At 44.0% G+C, this 23,073-nt stretch overlaps 1 protein-coding gene across 2 annotated transcripts; it reads right to left on the bottom strand.

The window, feature by feature from the left end:
- Positions 1-52: 52 nt before the first annotated feature.
- On the bottom strand, positions 53-22,496 carry ptprbl (protein tyrosine phosphatase receptor type B, like). Of its 2 annotated transcripts, XM_019257827.2 has the most exons (34): positions 22,384-22,496; positions 21,029-21,430; positions 17,973-19,408; positions 15,094-15,364; positions 13,839-14,150; positions 13,436-13,699; positions 12,980-13,243; positions 12,636-12,905; positions 12,257-12,523; positions 11,710-11,976; positions 10,896-11,153; positions 10,513-10,776; positions 10,137-10,400; positions 9,492-9,755; positions 9,036-9,305; positions 8,548-8,811; positions 7,832-8,098; positions 7,289-7,579; positions 6,677-6,955; positions 6,376-6,525; positions 5,735-6,014; positions 5,363-5,475; positions 4,784-4,889; positions 4,441-4,518; positions 4,332-4,349; positions 3,665-3,746; positions 2,559-2,649; positions 2,402-2,478; positions 2,171-2,305; positions 1,890-2,012; positions 1,559-1,722; positions 1,205-1,340; positions 1,005-1,122; positions 53-917 (listed from the first exon to the last, which is right to left on the bottom strand). In XM_019257827.2, the coding sequence occupies exons 1-34, from the start codon at positions 22,433-22,435 to the stop codon at positions 895-897; spliced, it is 7,920 nt and encodes a 2,639-aa protein (XP_019113372.2). In that variant the 5' UTR covers positions 22,436-22,496; the 3' UTR covers positions 53-894. The 2 variants fall into 2 exon arrangements, with proteins under 2 accessions (XP_019113372.2, XP_019113373.1); XM_019257828.2 differs by lacking the exons at positions 17,973-19,408; positions 21,029-21,430; positions 22,384-22,496 and adding an exon at positions 15,951-16,540.
- Positions 22,497-23,073: the final 577 nt, after the last annotated feature.

Genomic DNA, 23,073 nt, shown 5'->3' with positions numbered 1-23,073 from the left:
TACTCGATTAATTTACTCACATATGAAAAGACTTGATTACTTTGTTCATACATCTGAGAATACTCGATTACTTTATTCATTCATAAGTAATCACATTACACAGGTGATCAATCAATCAGCAGATGTTTAGATATCCGGTCTGTTCTTTCAAAATAAAGTTCACTTTGTATGTTTAAAAAAATATATTTTTACATTTCACAGATGACGAGCTACGGCAGATGATGAGGGTCAGTCTACAGGAACGTTTGTAGTTCTACAGGAACGTTTGTAGTTCTATGTGAATGTTTGTAGTTCTACAGGAACGTTTGTAGTTCTACAGGAACGTTTGCAGTTCTATGTGAATGTTTGTAGTAGTACAGGAACGTTTGTAGTTTTATGTGAACGTTTGTAGTTCTACAGGAACGTTTGTAGTTCTACAGGAACGTTTGTAGTTCTATGTGAATGTTTGTAGTAGTACAGGAACGTTTGTAGTTCTATGTGAAGTCAATACACAGGGATGAAAAAGGAATTGAATTTGAAAAATGTTTTTTGTCTGATTGTTTTTCAGGTTTTAATCAATAATTTAATAAATTTACAGTTATTATTATTGTGTTTGTAGATCTATCAACACTTCAGTAATCCATCCAGTCATCATGAGCAACAGACTGATGATGAAGCTGTGTCATGACATCATCACCATCATCATCCTACTGTAAATCTTCATCATGTGATGTTTTCTATAAACTGTGCAAATATTACAAAACGTATATATATAATTTAAAATGCAGCATTCCTATAATAAATATATACAAACACAGATATGACGCAGTATATGTACATGGATATGATGCAGTATATGTACACAGTCTGTCATTAAATTAATAAATTTCTGTGTTGCTTTGTAGTATTCCATGTTCACCGCCTGGTGCACACCATCTCTGTGGAGGAAGCATTAATATTTCTGATTACCGCCTATTACTAATGTCTCTAACTGAGTCTGCAGGTGGTGCTGCATGATCACTGACCTCTTTGGGAGGTGTAGTTCACGTTCTCATAGACGGGATAGAGGTTCTCCTGCTCACTACGAAGCTTCCTGGCTCTCAAAACATCACGAACACACTGATGGAGGTACGCGTACTGACACTGAGAACGGAAGAGAAACTACATCACCTCAAGACTCAAAGTATGTCATGTTGACACTGAACCACTGTCAAATAGATCCTACCTCAGTCTGCACCATGTGTGATCGATGGAGTCGCAGGTCAAAGACGGAGCCGTAGATATCCAGTGTGTCCTTGGTGTCCAGCTGCTGTAGTACTCGATCCAGAACGATGAAGGTCCCTGTTCGACCCACACCAGCACTGACACACACAACAACAACAACAAAAAATAATTTAACTGAATAATAAGGGTTCATGAGTTCATCTCTTTGGAGGAGTGATAATGTTCTGAAACCTTCAGGCAGAACGTCTCAGATTGAGGGGTCTAGAATTACTGGATTTTCTCAGGAAAATGTAAACAAATTTTGGACTAACAGAAAGATAAGTGTTGTTTTCTAACTCTAAAGTGTTGTTCTGACCTGCAGTGGACCACAGTGGGTCCAGATCCAGGACTCCTGTTGACGTAGTCCCGGACGGTCCTGACAAACTGGATTAGGGACTGAGTGGTCTCTGGGACTCCATGATCTGGCCAGACTGTGTAGTGAAACTGACGAACAAGCCGAGTGAAGCTCAGCTGCTCCTCCTGATGCAAACACAGGATTAACACATGAAACTGTTCTGAGTACAGATGTTAAATGTTTCACTGTTTTCTAGAGATCATTCTCCAGGACTTTTCCAGGATGTTTACAATAAACTGAAAGACATAAGATAAAGTTAATAAGTATATTCATATGTGTGATGATGACATACGCTGCAGATGTTAAACTCTCGGATGGTCCACTCAGGTAGAACAGACTCTGACAACATCTGGACAATCAGGTCTCCATAGTACAAAGCATCCTGATCAAAAGGCCAATAATGGTCACACTTCACCTGAGCACAGGAGAAACATGTGACATGTCAAAACCTGTGACTTTCACCCTTTTCAGAATGTAACACAACCTGCTGCAGGTTTGAGTTTGATCTTTCATAAAAATAGATGAGATCATGTAAATAAGCCTGTTTATAATGATGACGTGTTAATTACTCACCCTGCCTTTCTCCACACACTGAGTCACCATCACGATATTGTGGACATTTTGCTCCCAAACCATCTTCCAGAAATCATCTTTGGTTCCTGGCAGTGGACCCTGTGTGGCAACATATTCCCGACGAAAGTTGTTCCCCTGAGAACATGCAAGAGCAATATGTTTGTGAGATCATCCAAAAGAGAAACACTGAATGATTTCTGTGTTACATGTTATTGTGGGTGTGGTTCTCACAGGGATGTAACTGGCGTTGATGTAGTCAGAACACGGATCATCATCCACATAGGACAGCTTCACTCTTGTCGAGTCATCTGGAACATACAGGAAGATGTCATACACTGAACATGTAACATGTTCTTCTTTTCTACATGTCAACACGTGTTTTTCTCACAGGGCAGGATGTTGTTGTATCGGTTCTTGCCGCGATTCTCTGGCAGCAGCGCGGAGTCCAGAGGTTGATTTCGCCCGACGTCCTTCAGATCCTGACAAGAACAACAGAACATCAAACAGACACAAGGTTCTTCCTCTAACCTCATCCCTTGTTCCAAAAATCCAGGCGGAAAAATTATGTTGTGATTTTTATTCTCCACCTCACCAGGTGCAAACAGTGCCAATATTTACAAACCAAAAAATAAATAAAGTGAATGAAGCAAAATGCTCTATATACACTTTAAAAAAACAAAACAAAAGAAAGAAAAAGAAAACGAGTTCTTCAATAACTCGACTTTACACAATACTCAAAACTCACTTCTCAATACACTTTTACCTCCTCTGTAACCAACCACCCTGATCAGAACCCAGGCAGCCCCTTTTATAGTGGTAGTCCCTCCCACTCGGACTACTACATTTCTATAAAAAATAACATAAACATCTTTTTCTCGTTATAACATCATTTTCCTTCACATTCACATCATTGTTTCTCTTCCATAGAAACTGCATAGTACCCGGACAAATTGACATTATTAATGAAAACATTTTACTTCGTATCACAGGATCAATAATGGTGTGTGTCATCCTCCTACATAATGACAACTGTTATTATGCCCTGTTTCTCCGCTGGAAGTGAACAGGTAAGTTGTGGCGGGCGCATTTCCACACACCCAGTAAGTTTTCATCTGCTTGAGTGTATGCATATATTGAACTAGAGCTGCCAAGTGTGCACCCTTGGCCGTGCTATTGTCCGGTGGAGGGGGAAAGAGGGATGTGTGTGTTGTTACGACCATGTAGCACGGAGCAGAAGGGAATGGGGAAATGATGTGTAGTATGTGTGTGTGCGCTGCATGTGTGTGTGCTGGCCACAGTGGCGGAGCTGCTCTGTCACACAGACGTTTTCTTTAGATCAGTTATCCTGTCATGAAGGATGTTCATACAGTCGTCACGCCTTGAGGGATGTTCGTACAGTTGTCATGCCGTGAAGAATGTTCATACAGTCATGTCATGAAGGATATAAGTCATGATATTTACGATGATTTTGTGTTTTTTCTCGTGTGGACTGACCTCGTATTCCTGAGACAGCAGGTAGTGGGAGTCAGCCTGCAGGTTGTTGTAGTGACTCTCAAAGTTCTGGATCTTGATGGGACTGAAGAACACGAATAAAATGTTTGAATAATAAAAACAAAAAGCTGAAAACTGACACATCTCGTCAATCCTTTTAAGTTCATGTGTCTTGTTTTATTGTGAAACTCTATGATTTCTGTTTTATTGTGAAATTTACCCTTCCTCTCGTTTCAGACCGCCTCACTTCCTGCCCCTGTGTTTTTCCCTCCAGTTTTGATTGTCTGCCCCGCCCTCATTAGATTCACCTGTGTCTTGTTACCACTCCCCTCTCTTGTGTATTTAGTCTGTGTTTCTCTTCCTCTCTGTGCCAGTTTGTTTTGTACCCCAGTGCCTTACGTCCCAACCCTGTGAGTTTTCTTGTGATTGGATTTTCCTGTTTTTACTTACTTGCCTGTTCACCGACCTCTGCCTTTGCCTAGCCCTTTTTGGATTTGTTTGCCTGATCGGATTTGATTACCGTGTACCGAACCGTCCTTTTGACCAGTAAACGGATTACGTTTCAACCCTGAACTGTTTTCGAGTCGTGCTTCTGAGTCCTACCTTTTGTGAAGTACCAGTCTTAACAGAAAACAAGCAGAGGAACAATGGAAACGTTTGAATTTCTCACCTTGAGATACGACGATGACTGAAAACAAGATGAGGGACATTAGTTAGTGAAAATCAAACACACATCAGATGTAGTTGTAATAGTAGTAATAATAATAGTATTATCTTACCCTCTGACCCCGTGGTGAAGTCCTGGTGTGGGTCTCTCTCTCCTCACACTCATCCTGACTGTGGCTCTCTCTTCAACACTGAAACAAACAGCACAGTTATGATCTGTCAGTATATAGGTGTATAGATAGGTGGTGTCAGTAGTCCGATGGAGCCAGTAGATAGGTGGCGTCAGTAGTCTTGTGGAGTGAGTAGTCAGGTGGAGTCAATATTCGTGTGGCATCAGTAGTCGAGTGGAGCCAGTAGATAGGTGCCGTAAGTAGTCTTGTGGATTCAGTATTCGGGTGGCGTCAGTAGTCAGTTGGAATCAGTAGTCGGGTGGTGTCCATGGGTCTAGGTCCTCACACTTTGCGAGCCTTCTGTCTGCACACGAGCAGAACAGTGACTCCGACCATCACGGCGATGAGGAAGATGGCAGCACTGACGCCTTCGATGACACCGCTCAGAGGTTCTGCAGGAGAACAAACTACATCAGACTCCATCCGGTATGTCTGTGCTCCATCGCAAGTTAATGAGTGGAGAAGTTAACAAATGAAAAGTTAATTTAAATGTTTATGATCATTTATGATGCTGCATTCATGAACAGATCAGCAGACTTTTCAGGTGGTTCTACGGACAACGTCAAGGTTTTCTTCCACTGATCAAACGTGGACCAACGCGGATCAAACACATGGACCAATGTGGATCAAAAACGTGGACCAACGCGGATCAAACACATGGACCAATGTGGATCAAACACATGGACCAACGCGGATCAAACACATGGACCAATGTGGATCAAACACATGGACAAACACAGATCAAACACGTGAACCAATGTGGATCAAACACGTGGACCAACGCAGATCAAACATGTGGACCAGTGTGGATCCTGTGGTTTCCTGAACTGAACCTGAGTGACTGTACATGACGTTTCCCGCTCACCAGCCTCGGTGAGCAGCGGCAGCGACATGTAGGTGTCGGTGAACAGAGAAGATCTGGAGGTGAAGTCGTTCTGTTCGTCATCAAACAGCTTAGTGAATGCTCGGATGCTGAGCCTGCAGACAGAACGCAGGGCACACAAACCTTCAGTTCACTCAGATCAGATTGGATGTGATGTCATGCATCAACACGTATACTTTAATCATCTTTAGATCATATTCACATCATATAATTACAGATTTAGCCAGTGCTGTGTCAAGGCTGTCTGGACAGATGTTTGATCTCATAAAAAATTAATAATTAAATTCAAATTTTTGATTTAGGAATTTCAAGAAGAGTTTCTATAATAATGACAACCTGTCTTTTTTTCAGTACCTGTAGGCAGTTTTGGGTATCAGCGGTCCGTCACAGAACAGGTTCTGGTCTCTGCTGCTGGTCTCTGAATCCAGATCTGAGTCTCTGTGGTCACAGGAGCCTCCCAGTGACTCCATCCCTGTCCCCACATTTATCTCAAAGCTGTGGGAGCTGCTGTCGAGGCCCCCAATGCACTCACTGGGGAAGTAACCGGTCTGGTAGGTATTAATGGAGCTGTTGGATTTATAGTCCAGGTAGGACGGCAGTGGGTCCTGCTGCTCCGGCTGTACGTCATCGAAACCTTCAAATATGAAAAGGAAGAGTCAGAAAACCTCAGAGGTCAAAGGTCAAAGATGAATCTTCATATCTCTGACTGTAATTCATTTCTGAGCTCATTCAAACTTCACAATATTACTATTATTGTTACTGTAGGTTTGAACTCCAGGTGTTTCCAGGTGTTGTGTAGTTCTTGTGTAGTTCTACTGCAAAAATATAATATAAGTGTCTCCAGATGGAGCTATGTGAAGATAAACACTGAAACAAACAACCTCCAAACATGCAGACTTCTGTGGCTGCTGCTCATCTCTGCTGCAGGCCACATTAGACAGTACTAGCATAACCTGGTACAGTGGTTTAACTGAGCCCCTGCTAACATCAATTACCTTCAGACTCCGTCACCACAACGGTGAAGAACCTGACAGCTCCGTTGACATCACTGAACCAGCTGCAGTTAAACTTGAAGAAGATGGAGGACTTGGTGACCACAGCAGTGCTGTCACTAATCCGGGTACTGAGAGGAGGCACCGGAGGACCTGTAGGAGTCCAATGAGGAAAGACAAGAAAGAGATTAGAGTAAACTCACTGCCAATAGTGAATTAACCCAACAAACACAACCCTAAACCCTCTGCATGAACATGTGAACCTGTGTGACCCTGAACCAGAACTAGAACATGTGAACCATACGGTCGATCATGGTGACCACGCTGTCCTGAGCCTCGGCGCTGGTCGTCCGGTCTGAGATGACCTTCACAGAAACGGTGTAGCGTTTGTGGGGCTCCAGATGGGTGATCAGGTAGGAGGTGGAGTCTCGACCAGTGCGTCGAGAGTAGACCAAGATCCGGGAGTCCTGGTGGAGACACTCAATGGTGTAGGAGTCGTAGTCGGCCTCCGGTGGCCCCCAGGAGCAGGAGATGGAGGTGGAGCTCTGAGGGCGACAGTGGAGGCTGTGGACTCGCTCTGGCTCTGCAGCAATAAGATACAAACAGTATTTTATATTAATATAGAAAACGTCATCAAAGATATCAACACACACTGAAGATGTGTTTCTGCTCAGAAATAATTAGAAAACAATTTTTAACATGTTTGTTTTTTATTAAAAGGCTCCTGATATGAACTAAACAGTAAACAGACACAATAACGTGAAACTTTAATAATTAGTAGTTTGTTTGGTTAACGATCAAAATAAAAAATAAAAAGTTGGCTTCATGTTAAAAGGTTTCCTTAACTTGTTTGGCTGTTTGAACTTTCGAATGAGATGAAGACTTTATTTTGTTAAATTGAAGTGTTGCCACCTACTGGTCCGGATGCTGTTGGTGATGGGTGTGCTGTAGGTACGCGTGGCCTCAGGCCCTGTGGTCCCACTGGCAGTGCGTAGGCTGAAGGTGTACAGTCGGCCGGGAAACATTCCTCTCAGGATGCGGCTACCAGAGGTTCGGCTGTGGTATGGGTTGATGACGGACAGCCGGTCTCGAGGAGTCCACTGCAGGTCAAAGTCGTCATAGTCGGAGCCGATGGGGCCACTCCACGTAATCTCCAGGGAGGTGTTGGTGACGCCTCTGAACAGGAAGGAGGTCGCAGGTCCAGGAGCTGATGAGCAAAAATGGTTTTGTTGTTTTCATCTTTATAATGTGTATTTCATGTTCTCTGCACCCCCTGCTGACCACACTGAAATATCATTTGAGAATGATTAATTCACACCAACACAAAATTCAACTGAGCATTTTACATCCTTTGTATACGTCAGAATATTTTCAGTGTTTCTCTCTGTCCAGCAGGGGGCAGACAGAGTGCTTCTTCCAGGATTTCCAGGATTATTCCTAACTACAGACTGTGTCTCACCAGTTCTGCCCAGGGTGCTGGCTCTGTTGCTCAGATCTCCGCTCAGACTCAGGACCTCTGCTCGATACAGTCGACCTGGCACCAGGTGTGAGAAAACGAACTGTGTGACCTTTGGTCCTAGCCGCTGCTCGACCTGCCAAGACCCGTTGGGTTCGTAGAGGGTCAGCAGGTAACCGCTCAGTTCACCACCACCCTGATCCCAGTTCACCCACAGAGCATCAGACTGGTTTCCACTGTGAGCCTTCAGAGATGCCACAGCTGCCGGGACTGAGGAGCAGACACAGGTTTTCAAAGGTTTTTATCAGTCCAAACTGTGGGAATACTAAAACAACTGTCAGCTGTCAACCCTCATGTTTTAATTTATTTATTATTAATTGTTAAATATTAGCAAAATCAACTTTTCAGTTTGAACCATAAATCTGCCAAGAAGAATCAGACCAAACTTGTTTGTGTTTGTTCACACTCATCTAATTTTAATGAACATTAATTAACCTTTATTAACATAAATGCATCTTAATTAACATTAATCAACACAGACCTTGAGGGAATAAATGAATTAAAGTTAATTAAAACTGACTGTGGATTTGTTGGATTGATTTCAGCTCTCACAGTGCAGATTTGGTTCATTCAGTTAATTCAACAGCATCCACTGATGACATCACTATGACATCATGTTCCTCCCCTCCTTGTGACCTGAGTTTTCCCCAAGGCCTCACCTGTCCTGGCCCAGATAGAAGTCTGGTTGCTCTGCTCCCCACTATTGGTCACCACCACCATCCTGTACAGAGCTCCAGGTCGGAGACCCTGGAACGAGCACTGCTGAGTGCTGGACTGGTCTCGTCGTCTCTCCTGCAGCGAGTCGTCACTTTTAAACAGGAAGACCTCGTAACTCTGGAACTCTCCCTCTGGTGGGAACCAGTGGAACGACAGACTGGTGGTGGTGTTGGCTTTGATGGACAGATCAGTGACGGCTGCAGGACCTGGCAAAAAGGGACGGGAAGAAGGCACAGTTTAACCATCACTTTGTGTTGTTTTGTCGGTAAAACTTCAGACCTCAGAGAGTCACCCGGCTTCTCTCACATCGTATAACATATTGTTTTAAAATCTTAATATAAAACTTCTTTGAATATTTCAACTCCTTTTCTGTAAATGTTAAACCAGCAAAACAGTTAATCCAGTCTGAGTTGTAAACAGGAAGTCTTACGTGTCCGAGCCTCTGTGCTGACGCCCAGGCTGTGGACCCCCCCACTGGTGGTCTGGACCACAACTTGGTACTTCTTTCCCGGGATGAGGACATCGAACCTGTGCCTGGTGTTTCCGGAGAGCTGAGAGGAGTTCTTCACCAGGCCACCCCGCTCATCAAGAAGCTGCAGGACATATCCGTCGGACACGCCCAGAGCCTCTTGCCAGCTGACCTGAAGGCTGCAGGTAGACTGGAGGTCCTCCACCTGGAGACCAGTCACAGTTGATGGCACTGAACGCATAAGCACCAGTTAGTATAACACATGAAGCCAGTCAGTGTTTTATGAATCAAACAAGCTATGTAATGCAGTGTGTCATATCTGAGCTACACATAAACATTATACACAGTACATAATGGTATATACAGAATATAACAGTACGGTAGTACTGTGGTAGTATGAGAATCCTAGATGCTGACCTGTGCGTCCGGTGGCCGTGTTGTTGTTCAGCAGGTCTCCGCTAATGGACTGAACCATCACACTGTACATCTGTCCAGGCTGCAGGGAGCCAAATGTCACCTCATTGTGGTGTTTGAGGACGGGCCGGATGTCCAGCTGTCTGCTCAGTCTGAACAGAAACACAGAGTACCCGTCCACATCGCCCGGACCAGGAGTCCAGCTCACCTTCAGACTGGTGCTGTCCCCACTGTTACTGACATGGATGTTCTTTACTTTACTGGGAACTGAAGGAGGAAGAGACAGAAGGATGGGTGGACTGTGCTGGATTAAACATCTTTATTACCATAACAAGGAGAAACTTGTCTCCCACGTTTGAAGAACATCTGCAGACTCAGTTTTTGTCTTTTTAAAGACAAACATGCAGTTTGGAGATTGACATATAATAAATTTAAGTCTACATGATGAGGTGGTTCTGAAGGGCAGATGGATCACCCAAAAGGCAACTCAAACCAAAAGTTTACGTTGTTTGTTATGTTTTAAATATTTTTTGGTTCAGGAAAAAAAATCATCAGCGCTGACTGATGGTTCCAGGCAAACAGAAGCGAGAGTTTTGCAAATCTAAGGTCACATAAAACCCATGTAGAACCCATGTACTCATGTCTAACCTGTCCGGCCCTCTATGAACTGGGCCCTCTGGTTGGGTCCACTGAAGGTGGAGACCAGGATCTTGTAGAGGCGTCCAGGTGTGAGTGAGGACAGGACACACTCTCCAACGCCGCTGCCCAGCGTGATCGGAGGAAACACCTTCATGTCATTGAACAGCAGCTGCACCTCATAGTGATCCACGTCACCAGGAGCAGCGGACCACGTCACCTGCAGGTCCTCAGTACCACCACCAGCCAGAGCCAGGGAGCGGACCGCCGCTGGGACTGTGGGACAGAAGAGTTAGACTGTCTAAAGAACCGTTTGGGTTCTGACTGGATTGAAAAAGTTCTGGTTTCATTTTCAGTCAACTGATAGATCAGCTCAAAGGTCACTCACAGGTCCGGCCATGGGTGGAGGCACTGGTTTCATATTTCCCACTCCAGGTGCTGACCAGTACCGTGTAGAGGCGGCCCGGTACCAGGCCATTAAACACACATTCATTCTGTGTCTTCAGGACTGTCTTGTTCTGCAGGAACATGTTGTTGTGTTTGATGGACACCTGGTAGAAGTCCAAGTCTCCAGCAGCGTGGCGCCAGTACACCTTCAGGTAGTCGTCACGAGCAGCGTGAGTGGCTGTCGGGTTCTCCACCTTTGATGGTTCTGAGAGAGAAAATAACCACAAATAAATAAAGTTGTTATATTTCATATTATAAAGTTATTATTGATTATTGTAGTTTGACTCTGGCCGGCTATCACACGGTGGGTGTTGGTGTACATACGTGTCCTCTCCTGGATGACAGTGTGGTTCTGGTAGATGCCACTGCGGGAGCTGATGGAGATGTTGTAGAGACGTCCAGACACCAGAGAGTTGAACACACACTCTGAACTTGACTTGTAAACCGTGTGAAGCGTCTTGTCGCCGTCACTCAGGCTCACCAAGTAATTGTCCACCTCACCTGGAGCCGGACGCCACGACACGCTGAGGAAGTCCATCCGACCGTTGTTACTGACCATCACCTCGCCAACTGCAGCCGGGACTGAGGGGGGGGACACAGGCCAGGGGAGGACACAGGACAGGTCAGGCAGGTTAGAACTGGCTACTAAACCCAGTCCAGACTTCATAGTCTGTTCACTTCCTGTTTTAACAGTAAATTCCTGAAGAGCTTTCAGTTGAAAGGACTAGTCTGCTAATTATAACCCCCTTGGCTCACCTGTCTGAACTACCTTCATAGTTTAAATCTCCAGTTTTTATTTAAAATCTTTGATTATCTCTGAAATACTTTACTTTCTTATTTATCAAAGAGGCTCATTCACTTCCTCCTTCAGACAGGAAGTCTTTTACAGACCTTCAGGTTGTTGTTGCCACTTCCTGAAAATTCCTGCTTTTCAGTAACATCCTGAACACACACACACAAACGTTGGTGTAGTGATTCAGTTTATGAACACACACTCTCACTCCTGATGCATGCAAAAAACATCTTCTTTAAAAAATGACAAAAAGAAATCCCGAAAGACTGAACGTGAAGTGAAAAACTAGATATATACTATGTGTTTGTGTGTATACCATATAGTTTATATATGAATAAATATTACCGGTGCGTCCCTCTGCGACCGTCTGCCTAGAGGTCTGTCCGGCTCTGATGGTGGTTAACACCACCTTGTACAGAGCTCCGGGTCTCAAAGCGTGGAAGCTGATGTTGGTGGCGTCGGCTTCCACACTCTGGTTCTTGATAACACTGCTGTCGTGGACCAGCAGGACCCGGTATGAGTCCAGATCCCCAGAGGCTCGCTCCCACTCAGCCTGTAGGCTGTCGACGGTGCCGAAGTTAGAGACCTGCAGCCTGGAGACTTGAGCTGGAGCTGAGAAAAAACACTTGACATTCAGAACCCAAATTCATCTTTAAACTAATTAAAACTTTTTATCTATATCTATTTATCTATTACTTCAAGTAACCATTTTAACTGTTATGTATGCATTGCTTTTAGTTAACCAGTACTTTTACATCAAACTGTTTATTTATAACTTTAAACTAACTAAAGTTAGTTTCACAACATACATAAAACTATTTATAAACTATCTCAAACTGTTTATATATTCCTCAAATCTATGTGAATAAGTAAGTAAATAAATAAATCATACTGGTCCGTGCAGTCACAGAGGCGGAGCTCGTCAGGTTGCCACTGTTGGTTGTCACGGTGATGGTGTACAGACGTCCTGAGGTGAGGATGTTAAAGGTGCATTCTCGGGCTTCCCATGAAAGGACCCGCTGAGACACAATGGTGGCAGGGTCCACCTGTCTGAGGACCACAGTGAAGCCATCCCATTCACCAATGGGCCAGTTCCACAGGACACTCAGAGTGGTTTCATTAGCATGACGGATGACCAGCCGCTGCACAGGACGCGGCGCTGGAGGCAAACATTTTTATTACAAACTTAAATTTTCATTGAAACTATACATATTTTTTTCTTTACTTTGGCAGCATGAGAACAAAAACAAAAGCTATAAATGTTTACTGACCCAGTCGTCCATGGCAGTGCGCTGTGTTACCCAGAATGCCGCTGTGAACTGTGACCTCTGCCATGTAGAGTCGTCCTGGCACCAGAGCGAGGCCGGAGAATGTGTGCTGTGTGCTCAGTTTACCAATGGTTCGCTTCACCAGAACCACTGAAGCATTCCTTAGCACGACGCTGTAGTTCTCCCAGTGGCCTCTGGGGGGCGACCAGCTGACCCTCAGAATCTCACCATCACTGAGAGGCGTCATGGCAAGAGCCGAGACCCGATCAGGAACTGAAACATATCAATCAGATCAGAGCAGAGTACTGAGAGGAACCTGAAATATTTGTGTTAAACTGGACAGGTACCGGTCCTTGCACTGGTCCTGGTCTCTGAGCTCTGTCCTGCTGCTGTGGTCCGGACAGTCAGCTGATAGCTCAGTCCGGGGGTCAGACCCTCAAAGGAAACCTGGGTGATGTTGGGAGGCAGGTGATACTCCTGGGGGGTCGATCCCAGAGCTGAGAGGGTCACCAGGTAGACATCCAAGCCCCCTTCAGGCGACATCCAGGAGGCCTGCAGACGGTCTGAGCTACCATTGTTCTCCAGCCTGAGACCTGATACCGGTGCTGGGACTGAAGGGAGGACAGATCATACAAACCTTTAGAGACGATGATGTCTGTGTGGAGGAGCGGTCAGTCAGAGGATTGACTAAATGTTTGAAAATGTTTTAGTGACGTTTGTTCATCAGCTGTTTTTGACTCTGAACCAGAACTAGAACTAAAAACAGACTGGAAGATTCTGGTTCTCGAAATGTCCCATAATACCTGTGACAGCCTGTTTGGAGGCAGAGCTCTGCAGGCCAACGGCCTCAGTTACCACAGTGATAGTGTACAGGGTTCCGGGCTGCAGGCCGTCCAGCCAAGTAGAGGTCACAGTGTTCTGCAGTGTGACGTTCTTCAACAGAACCCCATCCAGATCTGTCAGCAGAACCTTGAACTGCTCAGTTCTGCCTGGACCAGCCTGCCAGGTAACATGGAGGCTGTCTGACGACAATGACGTCACCTGGAGACCACGGACCAACGACGGAGCTGCAAGACAGGCAAAATGTGTGTCTGCTGGAGGAACAACTTTACACAGATTTAGAACAGAAGTCAGCAGATCCACGTGGATCAGTGTAAGATCTATGTAAAAGGGGCCACAAGTGGTCTGTAGGTGTGCAGGTCTCACCTGTAGTGGCAAAGGTGTGGACAGGTGGAGCACTCTTGTTCCCAGCTGAAGCCACCACACTGACTGTGTACCGTGTACCAGGGACCAGTGAGCTGAAACCAGACTGGGGGGCAGCAGAGCCCATGATTCTGGTCTTGCGGGTGAATCCGGAGCTGCTGTCCTCCAGAGTAAGGTCGTACCAGTCCACATGACCGGCAGAACGGGACCAGAACACACGCAGGCCTGAAGTCTCATCGCGGACCTCAGACTGGATTTTATACTGAGCCTTAACCTCGTCCAGCTCAATGTCCAGGAGAGCCGGACCAACTGGGTCTGAGACAAGAAATGGGTTATTTGAGTTGTCATCAAGAACCAAAATTGTGTGTGTGTGTACTTCCTGTGTTTGTGTAGTGGCCACTGATGGTTGACCTTGATAAGATTGTTTCAGCTGCTTAAAGAACAAAGTGTTTTCGTGGAGCCGGCGTGAGTTTAAGTCCGGACAGGAAACGGGAAAAAAAAGATGGGTGTGGCAGGAAGTAGAGGATGACCCCCCCTGAACTCTGGTCAGTGTTAATAACGTTTCCTCCCACAGGAGACTTCACTCCTTCCTGTTGGCGGCTCCAGGGATGACATGACTTTGACTTGAAGCTGCTTGCCTTAGGTTTATGGAGCTGTGTGACCCCCGAGCGTCCAGAACCATCATTTATGAGTCAATTAAAAACAAACTTGAAACAATGTGAGGAGGGAAGTGAGGGTTCTGGTTCTAGAAACAAACCCTTCAGATGTGTTGAAGGCCATTGTTCAGGTCAGGACGAGGCTGTGTAGTAAACTGATGGTTTTACAGACCGACAGGCTACTCAGACCAGAATCAAGGAAGGTATCAAACAGAGCAAAACCTTTTGGAACCCTATAGAACATTTCATCATCATCTATTAATGACACAGCACCATTTTACACAAGAAGATCAGGTGACACCTGATCTGTACCTTGTTCATTTAAGCTAACATTAGCTAAGTGATGTGAAAGCTGTGAAAACCACAGTGCTCTGGTTAACATTGTGAAATGCTAACAGTATGGTTACTTCTTGGTTTTTGGGATAAAAGGGTTCGTAAACGTGACAAAACCTCCTCTGTAAGACATCACCAGAGGTGATCAGATCTTCATCAGGTGATAAAGTTTAAAGTGATGACATCCAGAGGAAGTTTTGTCACGTCATTCAGAAGCTGCATATGACTCTGAACATCATTCTCCAGGTGAGGGTGTGCACCATTCTCACCTGTGCGCACTGACACATTGTTCCTCTCTCCATCTTTCAAGGAAATCACTATTAAGCTGTACAACGTCCCAGGTTCCAGACCCAGGATCTGACAGACAAAGGCGTTCCTGGACTCTCCGTCAATGTCGCAGTCAGCCCACCTGTCATCATCTGTGAATGCGGTGAAGTTACAGGAGAGTCCGGCGGTGCTGAACTTCACCACGACACAATCTGTGTGGGTCAGGACCTCCGTGAAGTTTACAGAGCAGTGGGAAACCTTGGTAGACTGGACCTGAAACAGGAAACAACATCACACCAGGTGAGTAGCGAGAACCATTTCAAACTGTCTTCCCACTGCACCCCTGCAGTCTGTCAGGTTATGGTTAGGAGATGGTTGCATTGATGTTCAGCATGAAACCACTGCATGTCGGAAACAAAGAGCATATCAAAGCAGGCAGTGCTAAAAATATGATGGAACAGTAAGAGCTGAGCTGATCCTAATGACTGTTTCTTAAATCTTTAATCAGTTGATGTATTTTAATAAAACATCTTTAATGACTCCACAGTGACATCACCTGAAAATAATAATACATTAATTACATATAAAATCATCCTGTCAAAGTGAGTTTGAGATTTTCTGTTTTGAATCTGCAGAAACTGTTAACAGGTCAATTTACCTTCAGAATTATCAGTAATGGTTCCTCCATTAATAAACTGAAGAACCTCATTGATCAGTGTCAGCTGACACTAATATGGATTGATCGGCTGGTTGATAATGGCATCTCAGATCTGTTCCTGCAGGCTTTCTCACATTTTCCCTCAAATTCTACCTGAGAGAGTCTGAATCCTCCAATCCAGAGCCGGGTCCTTGAACTCACCTCGTTCAGGCTCCAGATTAAAGCGAGTATCGAACATGTGATGTGTAGGAACATGGCGGCCTCTGGTCCAAGTCTGTCAGTTCAGTCAAAGACACGTGGTTGAATCTGGGATGAGCTGACATACTGAGGAAGTCGAGGTAGACAAACTTCTCTGAGCGATTGGTACACTGAGCATAAAACTGTCTCCAGATGAGACTCCATCTTCATCTTCATCTTCATCTTCATCCTCACCATTGTCACCATCCTCATCCTCATCTCGGCTGTCTTTCTTTGTCATGTCCCGGACTCTTTTCCCTTGGATGACCCATTGATCATCAAACTTTCACTGCTGTGCGAGCAGAGGCAGGCCAGCTCTCTGCAGACCAACACCCCACCCTGCTTTCCTTCCTGCCTGCCTCGGACTCTCTCTGCGACCTTTCGCATCAAACTGAGCTTCGTCTGTCACAACCAACCATTGTTGTGGCTGATAAGAGTTATCCAATCAGGAAGCAGCCTCAGTCCAGAAACAGGCACTAATAATAGCAGAGTTCACGTTTGGAGAAAGAAACTTTGAATTTCATCCGTTGGATCAGCAAACATGTGAAAGTATGATACTTATGAGACACTGACAGGATGACTTAAACTTCTGATCCCACCTGAACATCTGAAACCTCCCACTAAAGATGGTTTGTACTACAGCTGCAACCACTAATCAATCAAATCAGATTCAAATGAGATTTTATTTGTATAGCCCAAAGTCACAAAGTACATTTTCCTCGGTGGGCTGTCTGATCAATCAACAGACAGAATATTAACTGTCTTGATGATTGATTTATGATTATTTATGATTAGCATTAATAAGAATATTATTCACTGGTTTCAGCTGTTAAACTGAACCTTTTTAGTTTTCCACCTTCGGTTCAACAAAATGATGTTTGAAGGCATCAGCTTCTTCTGGAAGACGGTCCACATCAACCTCTCTTCTTAGCTTCCTCCGTCAATGTTCTCTTCTCTCTGCCATAGAGGCTGCTGTGCCCAGTTACATGGCCCGCTTGTTGTGTGTTTTTTGATGGCCTTAATCAATGTCATCAGTAATGAAGGGCTTTCTAGTTCGTTGTGATGCAACAGTCTTGCTTGTCATCTGAGTGCTGCTGGTTGTTTCTCTCCTGCTGAGCAGAGATCCAACACGATGTCTTTTCAGTAGATCAGATGAAAATCTCATTGTTATTTTGTACAAGCAGCCAAGATAAAGTAATGTGTCGCTGTTCAAAACACATTAACAAAAGCATTGCCTGCATCTGGCCGCAGAGATTATCATTGAAGTCTGAAGTGTATAATTCAGAGTTCAGAGGTCTCTTGAAGGTTTAATGGTCACCATGTCTGTGCTCCAACCTCCTTTAAAGTCTTTGTGTTTTATTTGATATTTCGATAGGAACTCTACATGTTAAACTAAAATACTCTCAGAGGATGTTCTGTTAGTGTTAATGTTTTTGATGTTATTTCAAATGTTTTAAAGCACCGTATATGAAACACCACCTTTATATTTTTATTAAAAAAACTAAATGCAATAACACAGAGTTCATGTCTAAGATGACATGAAGTGTCAAGTGTCAAGTGTCATCCGGTTGGTGATGAGAAGTCTTAAATTTTAACTCCAAGAAGAGTCAAATGAGGTCTGTGGTCCCATATAGACACATTAAAGTGTTGAAAATAACTTTAAGCGTGTTAATCTGGGTTACTTTAATCTGGGTATGCTGATCATACTCTGTTATCTCACAAACCTCACTAGAACCTCACAGAGGTTGAACAATCAATGAAAGAGGAACTTAAAGTATTGTACCGGAACATACTAACATGCTGATGTTAAGCAGATACGTTTACCATGGTGATCATACTTATCTTAGCATATCATGTTCTGAAGAAAGTACCATCAGCTCAGCAGTCAATGAGGTTTCATTTCAGGGTTCAGGTGTTTTGTGTTACTGCTGTGATGGTTCATGAAATATAAATGTTCCTGTAAGATGAAACAAATTTAATACTTACAGGTGTGGTGGAGGTCAATCCTGAAGTTGTGGTTTGAAGTGTGTTTGGAGGAGGAGCTGTGGTTGTTCTGGTTGTTGTTGTAGCTGCAGGTGTTTTTGGAGTGGTGCTGATGGTGGTTGTAATGGTTGTAGTTGGAGTCAGGGTGGTCATGATGACTGTGGTCAACATGGCGTCAGTTGTGGTGATTACAGGGGTGGTTGTGTGTTTGGTTGTAGGTGTTATGCTTTTGGTTACCGGGGTGGTTGTGGGTTTGGTTGTAGGTGTTGTGGTTGTGGTTACCGGGGTGGTTGTGGGTTTGGTTGTAGGTGTTGTGGTTGTGGTTACCAGGGTGGTTGTGGGTTTGGTTGTAGGTGTTGTGGTTGTGGTTACCGGGGTGGTTGTGGGTTTGGTTGTAGGAGTTGTGGTTGTGGTTACCGGGGGAGTTTTGGGTTTGGTTGTAGATGTGGTTGTAATCGTTGTGGTTGTGGGGGTGGTAGTGGGTTTGCTGTTAGCTGTTGTTCTTGGACTCATAGGTGGTACTGTTGGAGTTGAGTTGGGGATCCCTCCTGTCGACATCACAGTAAGTGGAACACCATCAGTTGAGGGGCTAGCTGAGAGTTTTGGATGAACTGTTGAGTCCAGCACTGAGGTAACTGTTGGTGAAGTTTGGGAAGTCAAAAGCAGGATGCGATGGGTCGACGTTGGATCTGTCTCCGTGACTGATGTAGATGTCATACCTGCTGTTGAAGGCACAGTCAGAGGTGCTGGTGTTGTTATGGGGGATGCAGGTGACAGGTAGGTATTATTGTAGACTGAATGTGTATAAGCAGACTCTGTGTCAGAAACAGCAGATACACCAACAGTGATGTCAGAGGTGGCATCAGAGATGACAGAAGTGAAATCCGATGTGACCAGAGGATCAGTCGAGTCCGTCATGTGTGACTTTGAAGAAACTGTAGAGGAAGCCAGGGTCACAGCTGCAGATTCAGTTGACTTGTTTCCGCTCGTTAAGAAGGACATGGTGGACTTTTCTCTGTGTTCTGATGTCTCGGCTTCAGTCCTGAGGGTACTGAAGGGTTCTGGGTGGTTTGTTGATGAACTCTCTGAAACTTTTATGGATCGGTCAGTCATGAGCACAGATGAACTTGAGGAGATTATTTGGCTGCTGTTCAAAGCTGACAGCTCTGTGACTGAAGTAGAAACATCAGGATCTGTTGTTGCTGACCTCCTGGTTCGAGGTTTGGTGATGTCATTCACATACACTGAGGTTCCATTCGTTGGTGAAGCGTGGACCTCCAATGTGGTGAGTTGTCTGGTGGTTCGCTGGATTTTGACTGTGTTTGATAACTGTTCATTAGTGACAGTCATGGTAGGACCTCTGATGGTGTTGAAGGTGCTGGAGAGTCCCAATGGTTTATGTGTGGATGAATAAAAGATCGTGGAGAGAGGAGTTGTGTCTGAGAAATGAGAAGAAGAATAAAAACAAAAGTGACAACATGTTTTCTGATCCCTGACACACAAACTCCACCTACGGACATTTTATCATCTAGATACTTTTATTGTTCTGTTGACCGTAAAAATGGATGTAGTCTCTGTAACGTTCCCCACAGACTGTCTAAAACCTGGACTCATAGTCTCTGTGACTCAGCTGCAGTTCATCACAGAGCACAGTTATACCTATGGACACCCACAGAGTCACCAATCAACTTATTAATAAGGCAGTCAGCATGGTGGGGCCATGGTTAGAACTGTCACCTCGCAACAGGAAGATTATGGGTTTAAACCCAGCAGTCTGGGTTCTTAATATGTGGAGTTTGCATGTTCTCTCTGTGTATGCATGGGTTCTCTCTGAGTTCTCCAGCAACCTCCCGGAGTCCAGAGACATGCAGAGAACATTCTGTACACTTCTAAAGGATAAGTTCAGATTTCAAAGTACCTGAAAACAGAAGTGGTCAAAGGTCAGAAGTGAAAAGTGTCGATGTGTTCGTCTCTGAGATGTTGGCTGAGACTCTGACAGGAAGTGCACTGCTGACGTCTGTCCTGTTGGACTCAGTGAACCAACAAACAGCAGCAACAATGAGGAGGAAGTCTGTATCAGAGAGTCATCCTGACATGAACACCACCAGTACACTTCCTGTTCACAGAGCCCACAAGCTTCACGATCTTAAGTAGCATGTTAGCATGCTAACAATTTCACTAAACAATTAGCACTAAACACACAGTTGAGGATAATGGGAATGGTAATTTGTTTTCAATGGGAAGAAGCTAAAGCTCAAAAAGCCACTGAATTACATGATGTGGAAATCTGCATATCTGTGACATCGGAGCATTACATAACATCCAGGCTCAGCTCCGCAGTTCAAAATCACAGTATCTTCCTCTGTGAAGTTAAGCCAACACAGGAAGTAACACAAGCTGCAGTTCCTCTAACGTCCACCTGAGGCTGGCTCCAGAAGTGAGTCAGTCTCCATAGGTCCCCATGTCCAAATGTCCAACTTCACAGCAGAAATAAACATGTTTACAGCCTGGTACAAAAAACTGTTTTGGTCTCTGTAGCTAATTTCCCCGTTCATGACAACTGTACTGAGGGTGAAGTTATATACAACTGAGCTGTTCAGATTATATTAAGGCTTAGTTATTTATGCAGAATTAAGAGCATGGATGCTTTGAGCGACAGGTGTCTGGTTTTTGTAACTAGGCTTCATTTAGCCCATCTCAGCTCCACCCCCTGCTCCACCTCTGACCATTTTTGGATTAGCCGGGAACTGGTGGAGGGAGGACAGCAGCACCTTTAAGGGTTCTTTAAATAACATCTCGATAAAAGGTTTCTGTGGAACTAAACATGGTTCTCCTTTGGCATCACTCTAAAGAACCATGTCTAATTCCGGTTAGCACCTTTTCTAAGATCAGAGTGATTTCAGTTCAGTGTTGATTAATCTGGAGTCAGACATTTCGTCATTATGTTTACAGAGAACGTAGTTTGGTCATCATTAAACTGTAACATAGGTAGGAGTGTACTCTGAATCTCTTAGTCACAGTGTGACGTCACAGGTGACCATGGTCCAGTTTCCTCTCACCTGTTTCAGGGCATAATGAAGTCATCAGCTGATTCCCTCCAGAGTCTTCATCATACTTTCTCCATTCTGACATCTGAATGTTTCCTCCAATCACCACGCGTAACCCCTGTTTTTTCAGGTACATGTGTGTCTCAGCCAATCCAAACACTCCGTTATTGTTGTCACAGCTCCACGCCGGTGCACTGCTACAGTCGCTGAGTTTGGCGAGGCGGGCGTGGAGTGGAAGGCGGGGGCTGGGGTCCGCCCAGAGACACCGTGAGGACAGAGTGTTGATCAGCCGGGCGCCACCCAGCCACTCCCACTGATGGGCAGGGCTGGTGACATCACAGCGTCCCAGGATGACGATTTGACTTTGGCTTAACAGACATAACCTCCTCGGTGTCAACATGATGAGGAACCCGGCTGATGAGACACAAAGATAAGTCAGTAATTCAGTTTTTAGAATTTAGAAATGATAAAAACAGAACATTCTCCAGACTGAAAGATAAACAGAGCCTCTGTGAAGAGAGAATAAATATCAGATTGTTATCCCACTGTGTGAAACAGAAACATGGAGTTTAAATGTGAAAACATTCAAACTCCAACTTTTAATGTTTTGAACCTGAATTTGTTCAGTGTTCACATTTCTGTTCTGCATTGTAATGAGACAATGCCTAATTTGCATACTAAATTTGTTTCTGTTCACGTTTTACACAGCAGAGTGACTTTCATGGAAACAGTTTTTTACTTTTTCAGATTACAGTTCATCTTCTTCCTGTCCAGTGAAAGCTTGTATCTCCAGGATGAAGAGTTCCCTTCATGTGTTTCCCTTCAAAATTCTCCTTCAGATAATATCCAGATCCAGATAATCTGAGAGGGTTTTTAAAGAGTTCCTCTCTTTAAAAACCGCCTCGGCTCATTTGGACAAGTCTTCATCACAAAGCTGAAAATACTGTTATTATAACTTTTTACAGATACATGTTTTTCACAGGTCATAGGATAGTCTTATAAAACTAGCTAACAGGATATAACGCTGTTCAAACAAGCATAACATCAACAAACAAACATTAACAACCAACAACAAACAAACATAATCAAACATCAACAAACATCCACAGCAGAAAAAAAATGAATTGAACATGAATTCCTTTGACATGAATTACTTTAACATGAAGTACTTTTACTTTACATAAATTCAGCAGTAATACAAAATTGAAAAGCATCATGTCTGAGTCTGAGGTTACCCCCTACTTTCCTGAACTTCTTCATTTGTATGTTTGCAAGATGAACACATCTGACAGAGTTTGATACCACAAACACAGAAAATGTAAGAACATGGATGAAGTCTTTAAACGCAGTAATATTGCAATACTTACACACGCAGCTGAACCTCACAAGTATAAAGAAAAGCAGAATTAGGGCATCCATGTTACGTGCGTGTCGTCCAGCTTCAGATGAGCAGAATGGACGAGCTGAAGGGAAGTGAGTGTTTGTGGGGAGGAAAAAGTCAGCGAGCAGCGCTTCCTTCTATTCAATTGTTGTAGAGCTCTGAGAGTGAAGGAGTCCTCGCTTGTCGGAAATACCAGAGTACATCATCAGACTTCGTGTTCAGTGGTTCTAATAAACCTGAAGAGAAAGAAAACATCCAGGAGGTGCAAACAGCTTACACGCCAACTGTACAAAACAATAATAATATACTGACAATAATCATGATGATGTGAAATAAGCAAAGCTGATTCTCTGTTTATAATCATAATCATAATCAAAGTCTGTTTATTCATCTTCATAAAGTTATATTATTTTTTACATACAGAACATCAGTCAGTGAGATAAAAACATTTTGATATTTTAAAGGGATAATGTACAGTCAATTACATTCTCAAAGACGCACAAGGTATAACTAATTTACTACAAAATACCTAATAAACATAACTATAATTCTTATCTTCAAGTGATTATACACTGTTGAAAACAGAGTTATCTGGTAACAGTTAACTGATGACTAAAACACTGCAGTCAGTCTTTGGATCCTTTAATATTTCATGTTATCATTGTTCAGATGATAA

This window comes from Larimichthys crocea, unplaced genomic scaffold, assembly GCF_000972845.2.
Source record: "Larimichthys crocea isolate SSNF unplaced genomic scaffold, L_crocea_2.0 scaffold214, whole genome shotgun sequence".
Taxonomy (NCBI): domain Eukaryota; kingdom Metazoa; phylum Chordata; class Actinopteri; family Sciaenidae; genus Larimichthys; species Larimichthys crocea.
Note: the sequence above shows the minus strand (reverse complement) of the source record. Positions and strands in the feature narration are given on the sequence as shown.

Bases quoted from the DNA above. Each gene is read 5' to 3' on its own strand.
- ptprbl (XM_019257827.2), bottom strand. From the start codon at position 22,435: ATGGATGCCCTAATTCTGCTTTTCTTTATACTTGTGAGGTTCAGCTGC. The intron at 6,526-6,676 runs GTATGGTTCACA...GGACTCCTACAG, and splicing joins CGTGGTCACCATGATCGACC to GTCCTCCGGTGCCTCCTCTC. The intron at 2,013-2,170 runs GTGAGTAATTAA...TCCTGTGCTCAG, and splicing joins AGTGTGTGGAGAAAGGCAGG to GTGAAGTGTGACCATTATTG.